This window comes from Carcharhinus amblyrhynchos, chromosome 20, assembly GCF_965287045.1.
Source record: "Carcharhinus amblyrhynchos chromosome 20, sCarAmb.v2.hapA, whole genome shotgun sequence".
NCBI classification, from domain to species: Eukaryota; Metazoa; Chordata; class Chondrichthyes; order Carcharhiniformes; family Carcharhinidae; genus Carcharhinus; species Carcharhinus amblyrhynchos.
This window is the reverse complement of record NC_137343.1, coordinates 36,605,886-36,624,702: the sequence shown is the minus strand read 5'-3', so window position 1 is coordinate 36,624,702 and position 18,817 is coordinate 36,605,886. Positions and strand designations below refer to the sequence as shown.

The window sequence follows — 18,817 nt, the reverse complement described above, 5'->3', positions numbered from 1 at the left end:
GCACTTCAGATTGATGTGTTGGGCTGCCCTAACATTGAATATAGAATCATTTGTGGCGCCTCCTCCTCCTCCTGTTAATTGTCCACCACCATTCATGATTTGGTGTGGAGGAACTATAGAACTTTGGTCATAAGAAATTTAGCTCTGTCCATACCATACTACTTCTACTGTTACTATGCACTTAGCCACATCTCTACGAATCCTGGTTGGCCCTTTAGCTTCATAGTAATGGTAAAGTGAGGGATATGCAAGATATGAGGTTACAGATTGTGGTTGGATATAATTCTGCTGCTCATGATATCCTACAGCACTTCACAAATGGCCAGTTTTGAGCTGCCAGATTTGTTCCAAATCTATCCCATTTGGCATGGTGGCACTGCCATAGAACATGACAGGGGATGTGCTCAATGTGTAGACCATATTTGGTCTCCACAAGGAATGTAGTGGTCACTCCTATCAATATTTGTGTCCAGATACCTGTGACAGGTGGCGATCAAGTAAGTAAGTTTTACCCTCCTTTTGGTTCTCACTACCTGCCCCAGATCCTGTATAGCAGATATGTCCTTAAGCACTAAGTCAGTGGTGATCCTACCAAGCCACTTGTTGTGACAGACATTGAAATTTCCCATCCAGTGTACATTCTGTGGCTTTGCTACCCTCAGTGCTTCTTCCAAGAGATATTCAACACAGGATACTGATTCTCGAGAGAGGGTAATAGGTGGTAATCAGCAGGAGGTCTCTTTGGCATGTTTGACCTGATGCCACAGGGTGCCATCTCTGATCAATCATTCTTGTTGATGGAACATGTCCACAGGTGGTGATGGAGCAGTCTGAGAATGTAGTGTAGACATGCTGGGGGCACTCTAAAAACATCCCAGGTGTCATCTCAAAGACTGTGCTTCTGGACTAGCTATGTTTCTAGACATTCCTACAATAACAGCATTTACCCAACATAGATGGAACCTTACGAGAATTCAGCAGAGTGTCAGCTCTGGAGAGAAAATTGAGGTGAAACTCTCCAGCTCCTGGTTAGATTTCTCCCCCCAAATCTTGTCCCTTTAAATGCCAAGGAAAAGAGTGGGCATTGTTTACATCGGTGACCCTTAGAGCCAAGATTTAGCTCCACTAAGATTGGGGTGCCCCAATCACTGGAACAGATATTAATCTTCGTGCCTCCACCATGGAGGTATCTGTGGCCTTCATCCCACACCCTTCCTTCGATCATCTCCAGCATCCCCATCATCACCAGCATCACCCTATCCCCATCATCAAGAGCATTCCCGTGGCTCTGAGTTTGCTCCACGCCAACACAAATAGGCAGGTCCTTGCATGTGAAGCTCCCCTTATGGCCTGCATCTGTGGCATTGCCCCTTGGCACTGTTCGACATTGTCAGGTTGGTGCTACTGGGTTGGGCACTGCCAATCTATGCCAAGGCTGTGCCAGAGGCAGAGCAAGGGGACACTACCTGGATATGTCTCTCTCCCCCATGGACGGAGTCCCCACAACAGGTTCATGTCTGGGTGAACCTGTTGTAAAAATGATGTCATGCGGCGAGGTACGAAAATCTAGTGAGAGCGTAGAATTTGGCAGGGGGAGGGAAAACAAGGTTTTTGCCCATTATGGGTGTAAACTGGATTATGTCACTGACAAGGGGTGGCAAAAATTGGAGATTGTGATCTCGCCAGTGAGATTCGTGATTTTCTGGTTTTGCCAGATTTTGAGCCCCCTCCAGCAATCTCACAGAAGAGTGCAGGTTCAAGACCCTGTCCAATGTGAATACTTTCCATGTTTATTCTATCTCGATAAAAGCAGGACAAATGCAAACTGGTCAATTATCACCTTATTGACCTCAAACAAAGTGATCGAAGAATTTATCAAATGGTCTTTACTGACCAAGGGGATGTTCACCAATACAGTGTGGTTTCCACTTGGACTAATCAGTTCCAGACCACATTACAGCTTTAGTCCAAACGTAGACAGGAGCTCAATTCCAGACATAAGAGTGTTTTTCTTTGATATCAAGGCAGTATTTGGTCAAACATGCTTTCTTGACCGAGTAAAATTAACTGGGATCGGGGAAATACTCTTCAACATCTGGAGTCGTATCTGGCACAATGGAAGATAACTGTCATCGCTAGAAGCCAATCATCTCGATCCCAGGATATCTCTGCACACCCAGCTATTCTTTGGGTATATCATATATCCAACTATTTCCAGTTGTTTGCCTCCATCAAAAGGAACTGTTCATAGATTGGTCAGTGTTCAGCTCCATTCACAATGCCTCAGATAATAATACAGCTGATGCCGATATGCAGCCACACTCAGTAGCCAGGATGTGTAGAGAGAGTGAATGTTTGAGGATGTTTTGTCCCAGATGATGTCGAGCTTCTTGGGTACTGCTGGAGCTACAAGCATGTGAAGAATATTCCATTGCAATCCTAACTTGAGCCTTGTCGGTCGTGACAAGTGTGCGTGTGTCTTTGTGTCTGCGTGTGTCTCTGCGTCTGCGTGTGTTCAGGATATCAATTGCTTGTTGCATAGTACTGAGCCTTTGAGCTCTTCTTGTAGCCAGATGTGGCTGGTCCAGTTATGTTTCGATGTCTTAGGACTTGTATACGCATGAATAGTCATTACAGCAACCAAACTTTCAGATTTTTCATTACATTCTACATGAATTTTACGAAGAGTTAATACTGCTTAAAACTGATATGCAACCTAATGTAAAACCAACTGAGTCTCAGTTAAATACAATCTTCTTTCTATGACAAATAATGAGATTTTCATGTGAACTCTATTAAATACAAATATTTTACACTATGTGAAAAGGAAAAGACTTCTTTTGATAGGATTATTTTTTGTTGTCTTCCAAATGGAGACACGTTAGAACTGGGGATTAGAATATATATCCCAACATGAAAAGGCATACCTTACTGCACCAATGTGACATTTCCATAAACATGTGCCATATTTACAGCTGGTTTACAGCAACACTGTCCCCCCCCCCAAAAAAGCTGAAAACAGATCACTCAAACTCACTGTGATTCTGGACAGTCAGGTTAACTATTTCAGAGAATCTGGCACAACTTCCATTCAAGCTGCAATAATTAACAGCAATAGAAAATGCTGAAGTGATATCCCAGCATGCTGAACAACAATGAGAGTGCTGGTGGATAGAGCGTCATGGAAATAAAATAATTCTCTATGTGGCATTACATTTGCAAATTACTAGAACAGTGGGGTAGTTTAGCAGAAACGTATACATTCATTGCACACTGATACCTGGGTAACTAAGTTTGGATTTTTGTTTGATCATATTTAAATTTGCTCATGATGTTCAGCCATGATTATAATCTGTGTTTAAGTTCACTTACGTAATAAATTGTTGTGTGAATTAGTAGTGAAGACTATGGCATCTGGTTTTACCTGAGGAAGCAAGTTCCAATGACAATTGCTTTTGATAACAAATATCTTACTTAAAATTAAATGGATTTATCCATGGTGGCACCATGTCACAGTAGTTAGCACTGCTGACTCACAGCACCAGGGACATGGATTCGATTCCCAGCTTATGTCACTGTCTGTGTGGAGTTTGCACATTGGCCCCATGTCTACATGGGTTTCCTCCAGGTGCTCCAGTTTCCTCCCACAGTCAAGATGTGCAGGTTGGGTTGATTGGCAATGCTAAATTGACCCTAGTTTTGGGAGGACTACAAGGTACATATGTGGAGTTATGGGGTTGGGTGGGATTGTTGTCAGTGCAGGCTTGATGGGTTGAATGGCTTTCTTTTGTACTGTAGGGATTCTATGATCTATGGACTGGAATGCACACCTTGATACAGGTGCTACATAATGAACAATTTGAAAAAAAATGCATTTGGTAGGAGAAACGTCAACCTAAATTCATGTTGTGACCTCACAATATTATAGACAGAAAGAAACTGGCGTGGGAAAAGTCAAACTACAAGAAGGTGCTGTTTACATGACAGTAAGGAATCTGAGCGCGAGGTCTGAAATGTCCAGTGCTAAGGGTTTCACTTTTAATTTCAACGTTTGTTGGTCTGAATCGTACTTGCAGACCAATCTTAGCACATCAGAAACCACTTTCTTGCAATGTTAAATTTAAAGTGCAAATAACACCCTGAGTGAAATTAGCAGCTCATGTGAATCAGTTCCAAAGTATGGAAAGTGTTGTGGTATAGGTTGTTACGGTAGAAATTTTATAATTTTTTATAACACCCACAGTGCCTTTTGACAGCAGGTAGTTTATCTAAAAATTATGGAGGCAAATAAATGCTGTCCACTGACTGGAAAAATTGTACAAGGTGGGAAGCTCTGTTGTTGGCATAATCTAAGAATACTCCGCCCATACCCTGTAGAAATTAGACTAAAATTGGCCAGATTCAATTCAAAACAGCAGAGCTGTCTAATATTAACCATTTTTGGCCAAATTCGGTTTGGACTGAATTGAAATTTATATTCAAGATGTCAAGCAACAGTGTTCTAGACCACGGGACCAAACTGTTCCTCAAACAATTACCATTATGAAATTTGTCTATGTTACTATATTGTCATGTACATTAAATTACACCCCTAGAGCAAATCACCCATAAGTAGAACCTTATTGATCTTACTCTCTGAGCCTGCTGAATTTGAGAGTTTGGTTAAAAATCCATAGTTTAACACATTTTTCTTGAGAACTGAGACTATTAATAGGACTAAATGACATAAATCAGCGATAAGTATGATTCAGACACTTTGAAAACAGCAAGTCATGTCATTTAGATGACTAAATCAGGAGATGGATTTTCTCAGGGATGGACACAGCTCAGATTTATTGTGTTATTGGATAGTGTTTGTGTGAGACTTAATGGCTTATTTCTCAGAACACATAGGCACACCATGTGGTGTGGGGGAGGGAAGATCAGCAGTCAGATACTTTTTTTACATCAGATAGGAAACTGATTCAAGCACCAAGTTTACTAATTTTCAAATATTCTGTACAATATTATAATTCGAGTGACCACATGTCTATCCTGGAAAAGTTTAAATATTTAACTGGAGAATTTGATATTCTTGAACATAATACAAATTATGAAGGATTTTGATCAAGTAAGAAGAAAATTACTTCCAGTAGAGAAGGGTCAGTAAACAAAGAAAACAGATTAAAGGCTAACTAAAGAGACTGAGGTGAAATGAGGAGAATTTTCTTTCAGAGAGCGTTGTCATGATCAGGATTGCATTGAAAGGGTGGTGTAAGCAGACCAAAGAGTAACTTTCAAGGTGAATTGGATAAATGTTCGAAAGGGAAAAATTTGTTTAGAGTTTGGGAAAACAGCTGGGGGCAGGGACTAATTGGATAACTCTTTCAAAGATCCACACAGGTGTGATGGGCTGGCTGATCTCCTTACGTTTTTTAAAATTCTATAGTTCCATAATTATAATTTCAATGCTAACTTCTTATTGTGAAATTATATTTGAAAAAGTTTCTTAACAATATCTACACTGTTCATGGCAATGATAAATGTTTATGTAATAAAAATGTTTAAAAAAAAAAGCTCAGTTTTCACAAATCTACTGCTAAATATTTTCAGCATTTGCTGCTACAAAAAGACCAACAGAACAAAATTGCAATCATATAGTTCTGTTCAGGCACTAGGAAAGCCCTGAGCTGCTTCACAACCATTCAATTACTTAGGTTGTATTCAATACTGTTATGTAGGCAAATGTCACAGCCAACCAGCATACAGCAAGATCCCACAAATGGCCTCAAAGTTAATACCTCCAGCACAGAATTCTTTCCTTCCTGCACTGAAGCATATCCTATTGGGTTACATTTTACTTGCCTTCGCCTGCCCTTTTTTATAAAAATGTGTCCACACACCTCCGCAGTAGGGACATGTTTAAAAAAAAAGGGCAGATGTCCATGCACAACCTTCTAACTGTCCCCAAGCTCACCCTCATAACATGGATGCATAGGTGGGAGGCAAAATTGGCAGCCTACCCACCATATTTAAATAGGTAATCAAGTTGTTACCATAAAATGTCAGGTGTGAGCAGTCAGGTGGTAGCAAGCTGCCTGCTTCTTTTTACATTCAAAGGCAGGAAGTGGGTGGGGGGGGGCGGGGGGCGGGCGGTGGTATTCAATCTTTGAGGGCTGCCCTTTGCTGACTGGGGAGGCGGACAGCCTAAGATGGAACCCCCCTTGTCTTCTAACCTCCTACAGACTTAAAGCCAAACTACCCACCCTGTCACCCATCTACCCCCGACCTCATCCATGACCTACCAAATCCTCCCTGCCAAAGACCCCAGACTTCCCAACTTTGGGATCCACAGGCTTTCTTCCTCCTCCTGTCATAGTCCCAGTAGCAGCCGCTGACATGACGAAAATGCAGCCAATCCCTTCCGATGGCAGGACTTCTCCTCACTGAGCAGCAAAAGTCCCATTTGATCTTTGTAGAACCCATCCACAGTGCATGACAAGCTGGCTGTAAGCCAACTTTGCTTCCACAAATCAAGCAGTCCACTGCCATGATACCACCTATCCCATGTTATTCAACACCATTTATCCCAAACATAAATCCCTCTTTGGAAGAGTATTAGAAGGGCAAATTATGGCGTATCTTAACTAGAAAGTAAGACGTGGATCGGCCTGAAACCTCCTCGGTGACAAGGAAGCCTTTAATAATGTCACAGTCACCTCATACTTTATTTCAAAGGCAGCCTGAAATGTGGACAATTACCTTCACATAGTAACTTCTTTTGTGGCTTCTTAACAGACAGGGACTAGCTGAGCATGCCTGTGGAAATATATTCACGTACAAATGGTCTTGGAGGACTTTCCATTGGAGAGGCAGGGTGCTCCACCATGATCGACCCTTCTCCCACACGTCTGCTCTTACCCCTTCCCCTCCCTACCAGAACCATGACAGGTTTCTGTTTGTCCTCACTTTTCACCCAACCAGCCTCCACATTCAAAGAATCTTCTTCTGCCATTTTTTCCAACTCCAGCATGATGCCACCACAAACACATCTGCCCCTCACCTCCCCTTTTAGCATTTCACAGGGACTACTCCCTGTGATACCCTGGCCCACTCCTCCATCAACCCCAACTTATTATGGCAACTTCTCATGCAATCACGGAAGGCACAACACCTACCCATTATCTCTTCTTCCCTCCTCAACGTCCAAAGTCCCAAACATACTTTTCAGGTGATGCAGCATTTTATTTGCACTTCCTTTAATTTGGTTTACTGTATTCGCAGCTCCCAGTGCAGACTCCTCTACACTGGGGAGACTAAACGCGGACTGGGTGGCCACTTTAAGGAACACCTTCACTCAGTCCCCGAGCATAACCCCAATCTTCCTGTCACTTGCCACTTCAATTCATCATCTTGCTCTCATGCCCGCCCTTGGCCCTTGCAATGCCCCAGTAAAGCCCAACGCAATACCTCATCATCCGAAAAGCCAATTTACAACCTTCTGGACATTTTAGAATAAGTTTTGTTTTCACAGAGTGCTGTTGACCTTTGTTCTGCCATTAACACATTCTGCTATCTTACCTTAATGCCAATGTCAGTACCTTCTTTAATTTTTAATACCACCATTAATGTTCCATTTATCTTGTGCCCATAACATCTTTGTCCAATCTCTCCCGGTTCCCACCAATCCCTGACCTTCTACTTTGCTCCACCTATGCCAACTCCTCCCACAAAATCCATCAATTTCTCCCTCTTTAACTCTGAAAAGGAGTCATACAGACTTCAATCACTCATCCTGTTGCTCTCTCCACACATGCTGCCAGATCTGCTTCGCTTTTCCAGCATTTTGCTTTTATCTTAAAGTAACAATGACTTTTATACATGTTGGCCCCAAGAAGGTGGAATTGCAAATAGAGGTTTCAGAGACTATTCACGGCTGAGATTGTGATGGCTTATCAAACACCTTCCATTACATGGCGAATTGCTCAACCATCAATTCATTCTGTGGACAATGGGAAATAGTGTTACTGTTATCACATGACAGAAATTGGCACATGATAAAAGATATCTGGAAGTGCATCAAGGTAGATAAATCCCCAGAACCTGAGATCCTAAATGAATATTTCTCATCAGTATTTTTCCTGTTGAGAAAGGCATGGATGTTAGGGAACTTGGAGGAATAAATAGTGATGTCTTGAGCAGTGTACATATTACAGAGAAGGTGCTGTTGGTTAAAGTGCATCAAGGTAGATAAATCCCCGGGACCTGATGAAGTGTATTCCCATACATTGTGGGAGGCTAGGGAGGAAATTGCAGGTTTCCTAGTAGAGATACTTGAGTCATCGACAACCACAGGTGGGGTGCCTGAAGATTGAAGGGTAGCAAATATTGTGCCTTTGTTTAAGAAGAACTGCAAGGAAAAGCCTGGGATCTTTAGACCGGTGAACCTCAAGTCTGTAATGGGTAAGTTGTTAGAAGGTATTTTGAGGGACAAGATCTACAGACATTTAGAGAGGCAAGGATTGATAAATAACAGTCAGCATGGCTTTGTGAGTGGAAAATCATGTCTCATGAATTTGTTTAGTTTTTATGAAGGGGTAACCAAGAAGGTAGATGATGGCAGTGCAACTGGCATTATCTACATGGACTTTAGAAAGGCCTTTGACAAGGTACCACAGTAGGTTGTTGCACAAGGTTAAATCTTCCAGGATCCAGGATGGGGTAGCCAATTGGATACAAAATTGGCTTGATGACAGGAGTCAAGAGGGTGTTGTAAAGGATTGTTTTTCAAACTGGAGGTCTGTGATTAGTGGTGTGCCTCAGGGTTTGGTGCTAGGTCCACTGTTATTGTCATTTGTATTAATGATTTGAATGAGAATTTAGTAGGCATGGTTTTCAGGTGATACCAAGATTGGTGGATTAATGGAAGAAGGTTGTCTAGGATTGCAACGGGATCTTGATTAATTAAACCAATGGGCTGATGAATGGCAGATGGAGTTTAATTTAGATAAATGTGAGGTGATGTATTTTGGTAGATCGAGGGCAGGACTTACTCAGTTAATGGTAGGAACAAAGAAATTGAGGGGTACAGGTTCATAGCTCCTTGAAAGTGGAGTCACAGGTGGACAGGATGGTGAAGAAGGCATTTGGCATGCATGGTTTCATTGGTCAGAACACTGAATTCAAAAATTGGGACATGTTGTTGAAGTTCCATAAGACATTGGTAAGGCCACACTTGGAATACTGTGTACAGTTCTGGTCACCCTATTATGAAAAGGATATGATTAAACTAGAAAGAGCGCAGGAAAGATTTACTAGGGTGCTACCAGAACTTAATGGTTTTAGGTACAAGGAGAGACTGAATAGACTGGGACTTTTTTCCATGGAGCATAGGAGACTGAGGGGTGATCTTATAGAAGCCTATAAAGTCACCGGCTTAGATAACGCAGATAGTCAACATATTTTCTCAAAAGGTATGGGAGTCTAAAACTAGAGGACATAGGTCTAAGGTGAGAAGGGAGAGACACAAAAGAGTCCAAGGGGCAATTTTTTCACGGCGAGGGCAGTGAGTGTCTGGAATTAGCTTTTTTTTTAAATTAATTCATGAGACATGGTTGTCGCTGGCTGGTCAGCATTTATTGCCCATTCCTAGTTGCCTGAGTGCAGTTCAGAGTCAATCACGTTGCTGTAGGTCTGGAGCCACATGTAGACCAGACCAGGTAAGGATAGCAGATTTCCTTCCCTAAAGGGCATTAGTGATCCAGATGGGTTTTTCCAACAATCGTCAATGATTTCATGGTCATCAATAGATTCTTAATTCCAGATATTTTTATTGAATTCAAATTCTGCCATACGTGTGGCAGGTTTCAAACCTGGGCACCCAGAACATTAGCTGAGTTTTTGGATTAACAGTCTGATGATAATACCACTAGGGCCTCCCCATGCCATAGGTTATAGTACAGGCAGGTACAATTTTGTCTTTTAAAAAACATTTAGACAGTTACATGGGTAAGATTGGTACAAAGGGATGTGGACCAAATGCAGGCAGTTGGGGCTAGCTTAATGGTAAAAACTGGGCAGGATGGACAAGTTGGGCTGAAGGGCCTGTTTTCATTCTGTAAAACTCTATGACGCTAAGTACCTTAATAATGCACAAGGACAATCCCATCTTGGATACAAGACTAGAGGAAAGCCTTTTCTCACCCAGCACAAGGAAGAATCTTTCCTGAAAAGTCACATTCGGCAGAGGGGTGAGGTTCATTCACTTTACTTGCAAGGATATCGCTTCTCAGCACAGGAGCTCGGCGAACTTTGACTGGAAAGCCAGAAGCTTCCTGTTGTTTGGGATGAATCAATCTGAATCCATCGCCAGAACCTTCGACTTTAATTTATCTTCAGTGCATCGAGAGAGAATACTTCAGGTCTGCATTGTTACGACTATTATCTTGCCAGCTTTGAACCAAATGCACGCTGCATCTTAAAAAAACTTTTCTCACGTATGTGTTTTTCAGACGTGAATGTGGATTGGGTTCTTGTCCTTACATTTCGTGTGTTGTGAAAAAACATGCATGTTTGTGCTTATTTTTGATTTAAACTTACAATAAAGTCTGTTTGTCTCGGTTCTTAAAAGTCTCAAGGTGTTAAAACAATCCTTCTGAAAAAATATGGTTGGGATTCTCCGACCTCACATGTGGCTTGGATTATTTTATCCCGCTGCTGTGAAAAGAGAGCACCAAATTCTTCGTACTTCCTAGCAGCGGTGGCGTGTCATGCGAGACTAGAGAATTCCAGCCTATATCCTGTTGTGGTCAGCTAAGAGAGAAAAAAACCGGGAAATCATCCCACATATCTCCCCTGTTCATGACAATAAATGATTTTTTCATCTTTGTAATTAGAGCACCGACTAGGTAGGGAAGAACTTTAAGGAAGAACTGCGTAATTGTGTTAGTTCATTGTAATAACAATGTGGTGGAGGAATGCCCTCTTCACTTGCTTAAAAGGCATAATAGCATGATCCAGTGGATTTCCTTCTTCCCTGTTGGAAATTGCTCGTTTCTGACTGTGATAATGTCAAAAGTGCATTAGATACAAAGTCACGGCAGAGAAACTCTATCAAGGTCAAGGTAAAGTTGCCGTAGTCCCAGATGACCACAGGTTGCTCTCCCCCTTGAGGGAGAAAGAGAAAGAGCTGACTGGTGGTGATTTTTTTAAAAGTTGAGGCTCACCATACCTCAGGCGAGGGGCAAGGTTAAAAAGACAGGGCCTTTGTGAATAACCTCCACGTATTGCTACCCCGAGGCCGATGCCAATGGGCCACCATATTTAATAAGAGGAACATATTCATTACAATTTCGATTGAAACATCCACCAGTCCATAAGCATTTTAAGATTGCATTTGTGCTAATTATATGTAGCCATGTAAGTCATGTGAAAATAGTCACCCAGCTTCCAATTTTACACCATGGTAACTGGAAATCGGCAGTAATTTTAGAACGAGGCAACGCAATGTTCTTACACATTCTACATCTGACAATGTTAAGGGCTGTGTGGTCAGACTGCTGCGCTAATGTATATTTGACTGGTGTTCCTTAAGTGCACGCAAAAGCGCTACACCTTGTCAATATAGATACTGTGTGTCAGTCGAAGTACGGTAAGACCTGGCCCCATTGCATCATTTTGACTTCACTTTGCGTGCATGTTTGTCCGAGATGAGGTTGGGAACTTGGGCTACAAAGCAAAGCGTGGGCAACACAGCCTGCTTCTAACCACACTTTATTGCACATCCAACCCTTCTGGGAGGGACCTCGCAGTGGGGGCTCGAAGCAACGAGAAGCAAAAAAAAGTTAACTTAATTTGCATACTGAAAATTGCAACACACTTCTCATTTTGGGTCAACTGCCATCAATTCCTGAACTTTCTCATCGCTTCTGCTACTTGTAACCGAGAATAGAAAGAAAATAATCAGTGCCTGTTTAAGCGAGAGGTAAGATAAGCTTCACGCAAAGCAACCCCGAGTCTCAGCTCCTTAAACAAGACTTCAAAAAAAGCACTCATCTGCGACAGGTCCGTAAGACAAGGAAAATACATTTAAACGTATCTGTATTATTACAGAATTGTCATTATTCAAGATTCATGATTGGGCCAACAACATATGTTTTGTATGTCTTTCAAAATTACTTGGGGCTTTTTTTAAAACTAAATAAATAAGTTAAAACAAAAATTTTCTATGAAATCTAACGTGGAAAATAGATTTTCCCTTCAGAAATTAAACATATGAATCCATCTCAGCTTCTAAGGTACAAAAAAACTCTAATTTCTGATCACTTGGTGCAAGAAAGTAAAAAAAAACTAACGTGAACATTTCAGGTCAACTAATGCCTGTCACTTTCTGTAGGTTGGTTCAGAATTAGTAATTCCGTAAACCACTGCATCAAATGCGGGTGGAAATCACGGCCCGTGGGCCAGGATTTTATTCGGACTGTTTTGACCAGTAGGCTATGTTTTTTCGCAGTTACTTCGAGGAGACACGGCGAACAGTAGATGTCGCCAGTTACACGGGGAGCCAAGCGCCGTGTTCACCCTCTGCATAGCTTGAGAAACTTCGACATCTCGACAAAGGTACTGATGCACTTGCCGAAATTCAGACCGTCTCTCACTCCGTGCAGATGAAAGATATATCTATCTGCTGCTAATTTATCCCTCGAGGAGGATAGAGAGCTCAAGAATACTGTAACTGGGATCCTTTAGCGCCCAGAGATTCTACTGCTGGAAATATTGTAAAGCAATCCGCGTCAAACATTGGTGCAGCCTTCAGAAATGTGTAATCTGCAATACTGGATGTAGTCCTCACTATAATGCAAGAACAGTGCACTGAGAACATCAATACGCTGTCTGGAAAATTAATGTTAATTTCCATTCCTTGTGCAATAGTTATGCACCGCCTGCAAGTTTGTATCTCGACATGTCACCATTTGAAGAGAGTCTAAAGTCAATCTAAGTGCAGGTTCTTTGCAATAGAAACCAGGCATTTTGCCTTAAACATGAGAATTTTGCGACATTTCAACTTAAGACAAAAGTCGAAAGCTGAACCGACCATAATGATTCAGAACTACAGAAATAAGTCACACTTCAATAGCGCAGTCATTTGAATCCCTGTGAAGTTAAGAGCCGAAAAAAATCCCCACCTACGAACGCACCATCACCAGTGTGACTGGTCCCAGTCACCATGTGTTGTACATAAGAAGACATCAGGCAGCTAGCTAAGCATCTCTGTCCGTTGATGTCAGAGCCATGCAAAAGACAGAGCGCCTCACAGAAATGTTACCATATATATGATCAATTATGGTCATGTAACGGTTTGCAATTCATCTTGATCCGCGGGTAGATGGAAGTACACTCTTTTTAAATCACCGTTTTTATTATCCAGCTTGGATGGACGTCCTTATCAGGAACCATCGATACAGAAGTGGAATTCGGGATTTGTTGAAATGACATGTATTCATTTTTTTATGTAAATAAATAATAAATACTAAGAATTATAACACAGAACCCACCACCTTGCCACCACCTGCAGAATGCGCAGGCTCACTTCATTCTGCTGCAGCTCCTTAATTTATAACACTGCACACAACACCATTGTATATAAACAAAATACAGCAGACACCTAGCCCGCAGCCAGCCTTCTTTATATGTCAAGCTTACATCATTTATTCAAATTTCAATGCAGATATAATTATTTGGGGGGTGGGGGGGCTCAAATATTTTAATTCATTTTTTAATCGTAATTTTCCTTACCTCCAGTGTCCTTATTTCTTTTTGCGTGAGGTCATTTGATGTGGCACATTTAGTCCTTAACCCTTCCAGACTGGAGATGCTGATGTCTATCATATTTTGGACCAATTCACATTGCTGCAATGCTTTCTGCAAAGTTAGATGCTGCTCTTCGCTCCTTGCCGTGCTATCTTCATCCATGGTTGGAAATTATTGTATTTTTTAAAAAAATACTTATTATAGGGCAGCCAAGACTGAATAATAAATCTGAGGGAATTAAATATATATATTTCAAATTGGCTCCATGCGGCTGGGTGGAATTTGATGAGAGAGACAGTGGCCTTGTTCGGTAGAGCAGTTTGTGCTGCTGATGCTATGGAGAGCTGCGCGCCTCTGCTGCAGGTGTTTGTTGTCGCCGTTCCCAACAGCTTGCACCGGGGAGCTCTTTCTCCACCGACATCTTGGTTGTCAATCAAAGGGAGGAAGGCTGTGCGCCAGCTCTCGCGAGATAGCGCGATTGAAATTTTGCAAAAAAAAGCTCGCAAACAGCAAAAGAAACTTATGTTGTCAGCCCCGGTTGCCCTTAATTCGGCATCAGTCTTTCACACATCTGTGCTGTTGATTTTCCGCGAGCAAACAGCCTTTCCACTCATTCTGCCTTTGGCCCCCTAGTTAATGTGCCACTCTGAATGCACGTTGCAATAAAACCGACCGAAAATTGGAATATCTGCCTATATGTTGTGGATTGGCAATATACTTTGCAAATGCCCAAAAATTAAAATTTTCACAATCCTGACGAATGACGACTAGCGGAGAAAAGAACTAGTGGGCACTGAGCTTGTTTTCATTGGGAAAATGAGTGGAGTTCGTTTATTCGAGTCAAGTCTCTTTGGGAACATTTATATTTCATTTGGAGGGGAACTGCAAGACCATTTAAATTCCCACCGACGCTCCATTAAGGTGTAATTGCTAAAAACTAAGAACGGAGGGCTCTTTAACTACCAAGGTTAATTACGAATCTTTTTGGCCAAGGTTAATTACCTGGCTGGGAAAGGCAAGGAAAATGAAATGCCCTCCTTCCCGGGGAGTTTCACTTCAGAGTCAAGCTGGGCCCTCGTTCTTACACCCATCGGTTTGGCATCAGTGCAGAGCATAAACGTGGAAACTGTTTCACACCAACGTAAGACACGTAGTGTAAACGCATCCTAAAATGCTGAGACATAAATGATGTAAGCGTATTTGACTTGTAAACACAGTATTATTTTGTACAGTTACAAAGTAAGCAAACCTCAAGTGAGATTAGAGGATTTGTTTCCGTGTTTGGCAGTGGATAGATCGTGGATCAGCAGTTGATGTTGTGTTTACTAGCCCCTTCATAAAAGAGCTAAAAAGATAGCTAGGTGGAAATAAGATTAAGTATAATAAAACAACTTAAATGTTTTTTTCAATTGTAAATTCTCAATAAGGTTTAAATATAAGTATTATTACTTGTATTAATCAAAAAGTAAAATAAGAAAATTAAAATTAGTACAGATCGCTAAAAGCTTTAAAGCACAAAATCCTAGCACCAGTTATGTGTTGCTGGTCTATCAATAACTTTTCTACTATCACAGTGAACAAGAAAAATCTAAGTAATCAGTTTCCAATGATCAAATTGCAAATCTGACCAGTTTTGGAAAGACATGAATTGTTTCTGTGTTTTATCAAATTGCCTAAGGTGTTTTCAAAAGCAGGGATCAGAAATGTGTGTTTAAAACCCCTGAGCACCTCCTTACATATATCATTAGTGTTGAGATGGTAGATAGATATTCTGGATTGAGGCACTATTTATATGGAACATTCTCTCAAATAATAGTGTATTACCCATTCACATTAAAGATGTGACAAATAGTCTTCTCTCATTCAATGACTTTTATATATTCTTCGTCAGGAGCTCACTTTAGCACTATTTGCACATTTTTTCCTTTTTACATGTTTGTAAATAGAGTATTGTGTTGTTATGAATTGTTGTAATCTATTTCATTTGCATTTACAATGATATACCAAATTTATTATTTTGTTACCAGATCAAAAACATAAACATTTAATATCTGACTGTCATGGATTTGTCTGATAACAACAGAACCCAGAATTATTTAAGGAAATGATAGAATGTAATCTACCCAGCAACAGGGAAGAATTTGCCTGGCAGTATACAGCAGTAGGCAACATTCAAAGGGGATGATGAGATGTGTCTTTAACAAGATTAGCGGACATTTAGATATCGTCAGATGTAAATAGCTCTATCATCAGGAAGCAGTTAACCTAGCCAATGGAGAGAACAGTGGTGTTATATAGGTGCTAATTTTTGAGAGTCAAGGAATATGAGAGAGACAGATTGCCCAATATTCAGCAGGCAGAATCAAAGAGAGAACCAGGGTAAAACTGACAACTCCTGTGGAAGTTTAATATCTAACGGGAAGGCCAGCTAACAGAAGAAGCTAATTTTAAAATTTTACAGCCAAACTGATACAGAAACCTTCGTAAAGGTATCTTCGCTGAATCAGGCAAAGATGTTTGCAGACTGGATCATTCTCCTGGTACTGTGCGGTGACCATAAGCTGAATTTGACTTATAAATTTGTTTAAGGTGGATGTTGTTTGGGGAATGGGGCAATCTTACTGAGTTCATATATCGTAGATATAGTTTGGCCTCTTTTAAGGTCAAACTAAATAAACAAACTCAAGTTAAATCAGGACAAAGTAAAAGGGGTAGGTAGCTCCCCAAAAGGAAGGGGAACAGCCCAAACAAAACCTAAGTACAAAGGAAACTTAAAGTCAAATTAAAATATGATTATTAGGGTCAATAATGTTGGGGAGTGGAAGGCATCAACTGTGCCCGTGGACACCGCATGCTCCCTCTCCAGGGACACCTGGCCACGAACGTAGCCGCGGTAGAGGGGCAGACAGTCAGGATGGACGGCCCCCTCAATCGCCCGCTGCCTGGTCCTGTAAATGGCGTGTTTCACCAAGCCGAGGAGCAGGTTCACGAGGAGGTCGCCATCCAGTCCCTCCCCTCTCCGCAGGGTAAATTCTCGATAAAACTGTTTATTACTTCTGGTGCTTTCTTGTCTTATATCATTATAGTCCTGTTCATGTGTATTTGTCTTTAACTTATTAAATAGTCTTTAGCTGGGCTTCTTATTCTCATAGGTGATTTCATGTGCCTCCTCACAACATTCCAAAACAAAAATATACACCACCTCAAATCTCATGTTGAGATACCCTCGCAGATAATATCAGAGTGGTTTGTGACCTGACCTTGTATGACACTATTCAAAAGCAACAAAATTTTTAACTTTAAACTTTAAAACCTTAAAATTTGTCTTTATAACACACCAGTGAAGTTTGCATGACATTACTCACAGTAGCAAAGGTTAAGTTGTTGCATAGAATTAATGCTAGGATGTGGTTTTGGGTGCACATTGTCATTGAAAGGATTTGGAAATAGGGGGACGTAGATCTTTTAAAAAAGAATTCTCAGATTGGGGGAATCATTGAAAGGTCAGCATTTATTGCCCATTTCTTGTTGCTCTGACAACTTAATGATTTGCTTCAGAAAGCGTGTAACAGTCAACCATATTGGTGTGGGACTTCAGGGACATAAATTTAAATATATTTACTTGGGTCACAAGTAGGTTTCCATTAACACTGCAATGAAATTACTGTGAAAATCCCCTAGTCACCACACTCCAGTGCCTGTTGGAACACACTGAGGGAGAATTTAGTATGGCCAATGCACCTAACCAGCACATCTTTCAGACTGTGGGAGGAAAACAGAACACCCGGAGGAAACGCATGCATACAAAGGGGGAATATGCAGACTCCGCACAGACAGGGATCCAAGCTGGGATTCAAACACGGATCCCTGGCACTGAGGCAGCAGTGCTAACAACTGTGCCACTGTGTCAGGAGGTATGGTATATGCAGTAGGTCTCATCTCATAAAAATAGCTGTGAACTTGTTGGAATTTTACAAAAATCTAACGGCTTTGTCATCACTTTTACTGATACCAGTGTTTTATGTTCAGACTTATTAAATGATTCAACATGTAAATTCTGTTAATTTAAGTGGTTTTGATTGGTTTCTGAAGAATATGAAACACATAGCAACTGTTAATAAATAAGTAAATATGTTCATTTCACGTAATTGCTATTTGAATAGGTTTATCTGCAAAGGAGGGAGGGGGGAGGTGGGGAAGAAAGCAAAAGCTAATTTTGCTTTCCATTATAAAATTAGGCACCTGGCTTTCATTCAAGTATTCTGAGTAGTGTTTCTATAGCTCCTTTATTGGGTTTCTTAGTGCATACATATCTCTCTTTTTTCTCTCAATTAGGCATGTGAGAACATGATGACGGAGCTACAAAAGAGGATGCATGGTGGGAGGGTGGAAATTATCCCCAAGAGCATGGCAAAGCACAAATGTTGTATACAGCTGTTGAGTTCAGGGATAAACTTTGTTGGAAGTCCTTCATATCAGTGATGTCAGGAATCTAGAACATCCTACGTGATGTCAGAAATTGGCAGTATGGCACGAAAATTTAACTGTATCAACCCACTCATCTTTGATGAAAACATTAAAGAGTCATAGAGGTTTACAACATGGAGGCAAGCCCTTTGGCCCAACTTGTCCATGCCTCCAGTTTCTACCATTTAAGTTAGTCTGAATTGCCTGTGTTTGGTCCATTTCCCTCTATACCAATCTTACCCATGTAACTGTCTAAATGCTTTTTAAAAGAAAAAAATGTACTACTCTCTCTGGCAGCTTATTCCAGACAATCACCACCCGCTGTGTGAAAGAAATTGCCCCTCTGGACCTTTTTATATCTCTTCCCTCTCACCTTAAACCTATGCCCTCTAGTTTTAGACTCCCCTATCTTTGGGAAAAGATGTTGACTATCTATCTATGCCCCTCATTACCTTATAGATATCTATAAGATCATCCCTTAGCCTCCAACGCTTCGGGGGGAAAAAAGTCCCAGTCAGTCTAGCCTCTCCTTATAACTCAAATCATCAAGTTCCGGTAGCAT

The 18,817-nt window shown here is 41.1% G+C and overlaps 1 protein-coding gene across 1 annotated transcript in view; it reads right to left on the bottom strand.

The window, feature by feature from the left end:
- Positions 1-13,950, bottom strand: part of ksr2 (kinase suppressor of ras 2) — a 350,091-nt gene extending 336,141 nt beyond the window's left edge. The window contains exon 1 of the mRNA XM_080208702.1: positions 13,774-13,950. Coding sequence (XP_080064828.1) covers positions 13,774-13,950 — 177 coding nt within the window. The remainder of the gene's footprint in view (positions 1-13,773) is intronic.
- Positions 13,951-18,817: the final 4,867 nt, after the last annotated feature.